The sequence below is a fragment of the Oncorhynchus masou genome, chromosome 32 (genome assembly GCF_036934945.1).
Source record: "Oncorhynchus masou masou isolate Uvic2021 chromosome 32, UVic_Omas_1.1, whole genome shotgun sequence".
Lineage (NCBI taxonomy): Eukaryota > Metazoa > Chordata > Actinopteri > Salmoniformes > Salmonidae > Oncorhynchus > Oncorhynchus masou.
In genome coordinates, this window is record NC_088243.1 from 79,703,546 (window position 1) to 79,712,413 (window position 8,868).

At 43.9% G+C, this 8,868-nt stretch overlaps 1 protein-coding gene across 18 annotated transcripts in view; it reads right to left on the bottom strand.

Annotated features, from left to right (window-relative positions):
* Positions 1 to 6,637, bottom strand: part of LOC135526651 (ankyrin repeat and KH domain-containing protein 1-like) — a 67,903-nt gene extending 61,266 nt beyond the window's left edge. For 13 of the 18 annotated variants that reach the window (XR_010453338.1, XM_064955176.1, XM_064955173.1 and 10 more), the window contains exon 1: positions 6,187 to 6,637. Coding sequence is in view for 17 of the 18 variants with exons in the window: in XM_064955176.1 (XP_064811248.1) it covers positions 6,187 to 6,462 (276 nt within the window). In the remaining variant the exon portion in view is untranslated. The remainder of the gene's footprint in view (positions 1 to 6,186) is intronic. The other 5 variants (XM_064955184.1, XM_064955180.1, XM_064955174.1 and 2 more) reach the window with 1 other exon arrangement.
* Between the last annotated feature and the right edge of the window lie 2,231 nt (positions 6,638 to 8,868).

Genomic DNA, 8,868 nt, shown 5'->3' on the forward strand with positions numbered 1-8,868 from the left:
ATTTATTTATTTATTTATTTTATATTTATATATTTATATATATATATATATATATATATATATTTAAAAATCGGCCATTTCCAGCTACAATAGTCATTAACAACTTCTACAATGTATTTCTGATCAATTTCATGTTATTTGAAAATGGACAAAATTTACTTTTTTTTTATTCAACAACAAGGCCATTTCTAAGTGACCCCAAACATTTGAACGGTAGTGTATATTCATTGAGCTGGTCTAATGCTATAAGCGCACTATTTCATGAATTAAGCCACAAATGACTCGAGGTAGCCGGAGCTCAAGATAACCAGAAGAAAGAAATACTTGACCATCCTTCTCCCGCTCCTCCTGGATTTCACAGATTCGGACAGTAACACAAGGAGAAGGCAAACTTTCTCATGTGGAACGCCAATTTATATCTTACCATTTCTACCGATCTGCCTGCCAGTTACGGTTTTCATATGCACATTTTTAATTATAATAACGTCTTATAAAAATGGCCAATAAAGCCAACAAATAAAAAACATTGCAGCCTGCAGGAAGAAAATATCCTGATAAATATCCTATACATCATGTTGACTTATCATGGCCTGTCTGCAATGAACTTGAAACATTGTATCAAATGGGGTCCAGCCAGAAGCTCCTGCAGGCTAACTTGCAACACTGTATAAAATATTCTGGGCCTTCAGTTTCCTGGCTGCCAGCAAGCTCAGGACAGACACAGCTGTAGGCTATTTGCACAAGGGATAAGAAGTAATCAGGTAGGCCTATTTTATGACGTTTCCACTGGATCAGAGCATGACGTTTTTCCCCTTATACGCTGAGTGGTTATTGAAAGGGAGAGGGCTGGAAAGATTTTTCAAATACATTGAGGAACGAACTATTGTCATTCTCAGTGGATGTAAAAACAGACATTTGCTTGCTGTTCGAGGTGAAGAAAACATTACTGTGAGAGGATGCACAGCTCATTAGAGGAACGTGAAGCTAAATCAGAAAAACTATCAGGTCCCCAAATGGGCACATATATAGTGCATCTGGAAAGTATTCAGACCCCTTCCCTTTTTCCACATTGTGTTACGTTACAGCCTTATTCTAAAATGGATTAAGCCACTCCTCAGCAGCAGGAACTGGGAGACTTGTCAGGATCGAGGGAACGATGAACGAAGCAAAGAACAGAGAGATCCTTGATGAAAACCTACTCAGGACCCTGGAAGGTGAACCTTCGTCACAGTCTAATAGGACAACGACCCTAAGCACACAGCCAAGACAACGCAGAAGTGGCTCTGAATGTCCTTGAGTGGCCAGATCCCGGACTTGAACACGATCTAACATCTCTGGAGAGACCTGAAACTAGCTGTGCAGCAACGCTCCCCATCCAACCTGACAGAGCTTGATAGGATCTGCAGAGAAAAATGGGAGAACCTCCCCAAATACAGATGTGCCAAGCTTGTAGCATCATACCCAATAAGATTCAACGCTGTAATCACTGCCAAAGGTGCTTCAACAATGGACTGGGTAAAGGGTCTGAATATTTTACATTTACAAACATTTCTAAAAACCTGTTTTTATTTTGTCATTATGGGGTATTGTGTGTAGATTGATGAGGGGAAAAAAACAATGTAATCTGTTTTAGAATAAGGCTGTAACATAAATTGTGGAAAAAGTCAAAGGGTCTGAATAATTTCCGAATGCACTGTGTGTGTGTGTGTGTGTTACATATATTTATTTTTTTACTACTGCTTGAGTAAAAAAAAAATATTGATCAACCAACAGCCTATCGACCAAACAAACAACTAATTTGGGACAGCCATACTGCCTATAAAAAAAAAATTGTTTTAAAATTTAGTTCCATGATCTAGCCCGGTTAGAATAATTGAAAAGGCCATCATAATTGATCTTGTGGAGTTCATATGACAAATTATTCTGGATTTATTAACACGCCTGTTTAGGCCTGTATTAAATGTAGGCTACATGTCTGACTGGGTTTATATCCACGACTGGGTTTATATCCACAACTGTACATGTCTGACTGGGTTTATATCCACAACTGTACATGTCTGACTGGGTTTATATCCACGACTGGGTTTATATCCACGACTGGGTTTATATCCACGACTGTACATGTCTGACTGGGCTTATATCCACGACTGTACATGTCCGACGAGGCTTATATGCACAACTTTACATGTCTGATTAGGCTTATTTTGATGTTATTTAATTAAGGTAGGCTATCATAAGGCTAATTTAATTCGTATTTATAGAGAAGGAAACACAGCAGCAACAAACTTTGCAGAAGAAAGACACATTCCAAGCTTACTTTTCTGAACGTAAAGCCCCAGCAGTGTCGCGGGAGAGAAAGAGGTCATTGGATGATTCTTTCTTTAAAAATGGTTTACTTGACTAGGAGCCCTAAACTAATGGATGCTGTACTCTGCAAGCGCAGCTCAATCAGGCTCCACACCGCCTTGCTAAACTACGGTCCAAGACATCCTCATGCCCTCCAAGAACTGGAAGCCAATCTGAGACCCATTGCAATTAGTTGAAGGTTTTAATATAAAGGCCTCAATGTTGATGAATTGCGAGCACATACAATGTCACCAAACAGCAGGAGCCATTTAGTATGATTGTTTATTTAATTGGGCAAGTCAGTTTTAAGAACAAATTCTCATTTACAATGACGGCCTACCAGGGAACACTGGGTTAACTGCCTTGTTCAGGGGCAGAACAGATTTTTACCTTGTCAGCTCGGGGATTTGATCCAGCAACCTTTCAGTTACTAGCCCGCCCCATTTAGCTTAACCCGGAAGCCAGCCGCACCAATGTGTCAGAGTAAACATCGTACACCTGGTTACAGTGTCAGCGTGCTCGCCGGCCACAGGAGTCGCTAGAGCGCGATGGGACAAGGACATGCCGGCCGGCCAAACCCTCCCCTAACCCAGACGACACTGGGCCAATTGTGTGCCGCCTCATGGTTCTCCCGGTCACGACACAGCCTAAGATCGAATCAGGATCTGTAGTGACACAGCTTGCACTGCGATGCAGTGTCTTAGAGCGCTGCACCACTTGGGAGGCCCCATAGCTGACCCTTTAACACAACAACACACCAGCATTGACGAGGAAAACAGCATGCAGCAAATTCAGTACATACAGCATGGGCACCCCTCACACAGCTCCATGCTGGGACTGGAGCTGCCCAAGGTCAGGGTCAGAGAGAAGGACTTGTGTCTGTCTGTGTACCAAACAACATTCCGACTAACCTGTTCCAGTTCCAAACTAGCGTACTGTTCACTAACATTGCTTGGCAAAGATTTGAGGAAAGTGAAGCAAGTGCTTATGAGGAAGTGCAGATAAAACAAGGGAATACATACTGTGAATTCAACACTAGCAGTATTCAAAGAGCATGAATGTGGTAAAACTTCAGACAATAGGTAATAAACAGTTTGAAATTCACTAAAACATTTCAATAATTGTGACAAAATGTTCACATTCCTAGTAGTACAGGATACTAATATATGTAATGAAAACAATGTGCCACCTGTAACTGTCAAACAGCATTCAAAAAACAAAACAAAAACAAAGAGTTGACTGAACTAACTCAGCTACTGGGAGTCCACAGACTCAGTAACAGTCTGTGTGAAGGAATGTAGCGATACGCTTGGAATGCAGAACCAAATGACCTTTGGGGGATGTAGTTCCAAGAGGACCAACAAACAACATTGGTCATCAGTCTGGCCCATCAATGAACTACAGTTCCCACCACTGTGTGGCATCTGGAGAGCTGGAAAGGCCTGGAAAGGCATCTGCTTAATCCTGGAGCTCAGAGTTCAGCTGTTGCCCACAGGAGTGAGCTCTCCACTAGGCTAACGTTTCACAACAAGACCTCCCTTTCAGCCAGATCCTCATGGAGGGGTGCCAGGTAGTCTAGTGGTTAAGAGTATTGTAAACGAAAGGGCACTCATTCGAATCCCTAAGCCAACTAGGTGAAAAATCTGTCAATGTGCCCTTGTGCAAGGCACTTAACCCTAATTGCTTCTGTAAGTCACTCTGGATAAGAGCTTCTTGCTAAATTACAAATTTAAATGTAAAAAAAAAATTGTAAAATTCCTTTAAGGCCACAAAACATGAACGGTATCAGACATACACCGTACATTCAGCCTCAACATATTCCTTACAGACACGAGAGCCATAGCTGCCCACTCTCATCTCCTATCCTTAGTTGAAAACTTATTAGTGGATTGGTTTTCCAGTATCATCTGGGTTTGGGCCCCCTAGCCCTGAGCCACCATCAAGTTATTGTCTGGGCTGACAGTTCCAACATATCACACATGACCCTTGCCTGGAAACCCGATTGCATTGAATTCTACGTCAAGCAGAAATTAGCGGTTGAGCCAGGAACATTTTCTCTCACCACCTCTACAAGCCTGAATATTGAATAACATTTTATTTTAACAGTTGTCTGTGTGGTTGGTCCTTTCGCAGGTAGGAATGAGATGCATTGTATCCACAGGAAAGTATGATAACATCAACTTTTCAAAGAGCTGGTAGTGTATTCAGATGAATCACCTGAAGCATGGGCACAATATGAAAAAGCACGCATTCTTGCAGAGCTCATGCAGGATTGACATTGTTCTGCCCATGCTTCACGTGATAGAAATCTCAACTCACTACCAGAGCCTTGATAAGGTGATTTAATTATACTTTCCTGTGGATAGATTGTCTCACATTCCTACTGTCAAAAGGAACAGCAGTAACAACCAGTAGTGTTTAAAATGTAATTTTATTCAACATGCTGGGTTGTAGAGGTCGTGAGAGAACGTTTTCTTGATCAAAACACTCATTTTTGCCCGACGTAGAATTCATTGCAAAGTCGGGTTTCCAGGAAAACATGATCCTAGACAGTTGCTAGAATGGGATTCTATACTGTCACATCACACCATGCAAGCCTAATTACATCTCAACAGTTAGAATGACAAGGCAGGCATGGTGTTTTTGTAGCCCATGTAGGAAGTGGACAGAATAGCCAGACAGGTAGAGATGTGTCAGTCGCACAACCAACTTGAGTGTCATGGTTGGCCACCACAAATCCACAGACAGGTTAGAGTAGGGTAGGTTAGAGTAGTGCAGGTTAGGGTAGGGCATGGTAGGTTAGAGTTGGGTAGGTTAGAGTAGGCCAGGTTAGAGTAGGCCAGGTTAGAGTAGGGTATGGCAGGGTATGGTAGGGCAGGGTATGGTAGAGCAACCACTGATGTGTCTTCAAAAGTCACACCTTCACCTGACCTGGAAATGGATGTTGATTAGTTGGTGGTGAGGGCAAACGGTGTAAGGGAACCAGTCGACATAAGAATGATTTTAGAGTTAAACCCGTTAATTTGTCATCAACATTAGAAGATGACAGAACAGGAGATCGTGGTTTGTGTGACTATGTTGGAGCTCGCGATATCAGCTCAACAGACGTGTTTCAACCTCAAATATGGTGTCCTGTGATTCTGCCAACACATGGAAAGTTGGCCACAACTCTGAAAAGGGACTGCTATGAATTGTAACAACGCAGGACAGTGATATAGAGTTGGCACTGCCTCGCGAGGCTGAGACAAATATCATCTGATATTTCTGTGTTATTTATGACAGCCCGATGACAACTAGTTAGGACAGTTAACGCTAGCTAACAGTTGGATTTAAAATGTATATACACTTCAGAAAGGTGACGTAATTGCACCATTACCATAAAATGGTAGCTAGTTTTAATATTGGCAAGATTGACAGCCCTTGCTTGTTCTGGCCGTGTGTGAATACGTGCTCTCCCACCAATGTGTACAGTGTGCGAAGTCGAGAATGTGCGTCTGTGCTGTGAGACGATTGCTAACTTACTAGCTAGCTAAAGTTAGCTAGCTAATGCTGTCGATGGCATGATCGCTTCCATCCGAACTAGGCCGTGGTCACAGCCTACGCCGCATAAATAAAACATTCCATCGATTATCGTGCAATTATGTCGGTGTCTTGCACTATTCTCCTTGTCTGACAACCCATGAGAAATTGAGTTTGCTGGAGACATGTTTCGCGCAAATTCGTAGTTGTTTTATAGATTATTTCGTCAGCCTAGGAGGGGGTGGCTGCAGACAGCTAGCTAGCTGTCTAGGCAATGAGATGAACGTTAGCTGGCTAACTAGCATATCTAGCAAACGTTACCTCCGATACCTCGTCTTCGTCGCTGTTGGATCCGGGACCAGAGGAAAGGACTGCAGCAGCAGCCAGTTTGAAATCCAGTCTGTCTGTAGGAGGCCCACCGGGCTCGCCGAACAATCGTACTTTCTTTCCGCCCACACCAATCCCTATGCCCCGGAGTCCGACTCCTGGTGTTCCTCCGACCCCCATCCCTACCGATGGGGTGCGAGGAGTCACCGAGTCAATCTCGTCCTCGAAGCCGTCCGTCAGCATTCTCGTCCCGGCTACTGCATCCTGCATACTTATATTGACAATACGTATATTAGCGTTCTTATTGTTGACCTTAACTTCCTTTCGGGGTATCTCTTGTGGAATAGTCGGTTGTTTTTACTTCAGGAAATCCTGAAACTCTCCCAAAGCGAGGGTTGAGGAGGATCTCTTTCCCCCAGCCATTAGCTAACTTTCTAGCTAACAACCTAACTCACTGCGCACCGTTTCTCAGAAACCCCGCCTCTAAACATAATACTGAAATCGCTATTGGCTGATGTAAAACATTGACTGACAATGATTGGTTTATAGTGGTGCTTGTCAAGTGAAAACACGCGACGTCACGTTAGGTTTACCGATATCACGAGTCTCTCAGAACGAACGTCAAGACGTGCTGTGGCCTCACTGGCCCTGGCATTTCACTGGTATTAAAAGTAAATTGGTATAAACTGGAATATTCCATAATTTACTTTCATGTCAACATGATATTTGGAACGCCATAAACAGGGACTTCAAAAGGAAAGTAACTGAACTGAATGACTACCGACCTGTAGCACTCACTCCCATCATCATGAAGTGCTCAGAGAGCCAAGTCAAAGACCACATCAGCTCCTCCCTCCCCAAATCGCCTACCGGCCCCGATAGATCCACAGACGAAGCAATCGCAATTGCACTGCACACTGCCCTCACCTACCTGGACAAAAAGAATGCATATGTGAGGAATGAATGTTGTTCATTGACTACAGTTCAGCCTTCAATACCATAGTGTCCTCTAAACTCACCACAAAGCCAAGGGACTGAACTCCTCCCTATGCAACTGGGTCCTGGACTTCCTGATCAGCTGTCTCCATGGTGAATTTAGGCAACATTACCTCCTCCACACTGATCCCCAACAGAGGGCCCCACAAGGGTGTGTCCTCAGCCCCCTCCTGTATTCCCTGTATGCCCACGACTGCGTGGCCTTACGCAGTTACAACTCCGTCATCAAGATGGCTGACGACAGAACAGTAGTAGGCCTGATTACCAACAATGACAAGACAGCCTACAGAAAGGAGGTAGGCACTCTGACGGCGTAGTGCCAGGTAAACAACCTGTTCCTCAACGTCAGAGAAACAAAGGAGCTGATTGTGGACTTCAGGAGGAACCAAACTTGGCCAGCCCCCCTCCTCATCAACGGGGCTACCGTGGAGATGATCAAAAATATCAGGATCCTCTGGGTACACATCTCCAAAGAGCTGAAATGGTCAAACCACATGGACCCTGTCGTGAAGAAGGCACGACAGCGACTCTTCAACCTCAAGAGGCTGAAGAAATGTGCCCTGTCCACGAGGGTCCTTGCAGTGTTTTACAGGAGTACCATCGAGAGTATACTGTCGGGCTTCATCATGGCCTGGTATGGCAACTCCACCACCGCTGACCGCAAGGCTCGACAGAGGGTGGTATGTTCAGCTGAAGGCACCATTGGATGCACACTGCCTGCCCTCCAGTCGCAGGTCGGCCAAGAAAATCATCAATTACCTCAGCCACCAAAACCATGCCCTGTTCTCCCCGCTTCCATCACTAATACGCAGGCAGTAAGGAGCATCATGGCAAAAACTGTCAGACTAACCAATAGCTTCTACCCCGAGACCATCAGTCAGATCCAACAGCAGATCTCTTTGTTTCTTGGGACCTAGAACTAGCTTTTCTGTTTTGTCTGAGTTTAAAAGTAATACATTTTCCACCATCCACTTCCTTATGTCCTTCCTTACAGGCTTCCAGGGTAGGCAATTTTGGGGCTTCACCATGTTTCATTGAAATGTACAGCTCCGAATGACATCCCCAAGAGGTAGAATATATAGTGAAAACAATAGTGGTCCTAAAACGGAACCATGAGGAACGCTGAGACGTGCAATTGATTTGTCAGAGGACAAACCATTCACAGAGACAAACTGATATCTTTCTGACAGAGAAGAACTAAACCAGGCCATAACTTGATCGTGTAAACCAAATAGGGTTTCGAAGGTCTAAGAGCACGAAGACGGATGCAGAGCCTTGGTCTGACACCATTAAAAGGTAATTTACCACGTTCACGAGTGCAGTCTTAGTGCTATGATGGGGTCTAAAACCAGACTGAAGCATTTAGTTTACATTATTTGTCTTCATGAAGGCAGTGAGTTTCTGCGCAATAGATTTTTCCATTTGTTTGAGAGGAATGGGAGATTCAATATAGGCTGATATTTTTCTACATTTTCCGGGCCAAGGTTTAAGAGAGGCTTTATTACTGCCACTCGTAGAGGGTTTGGTCCACACCCGGTGGATAGGGATCTGTTATACTTAGCTTCGGCTGGTGGAGGTCCTGTAGAACCATGTCCAGATAAAGCGTCCAGGGTGAAAAAGTTGAGCAAGGGGAAAAAACTAAGACGAATGTATTAAAAGTTTTAAAAACAAGTAACAGCA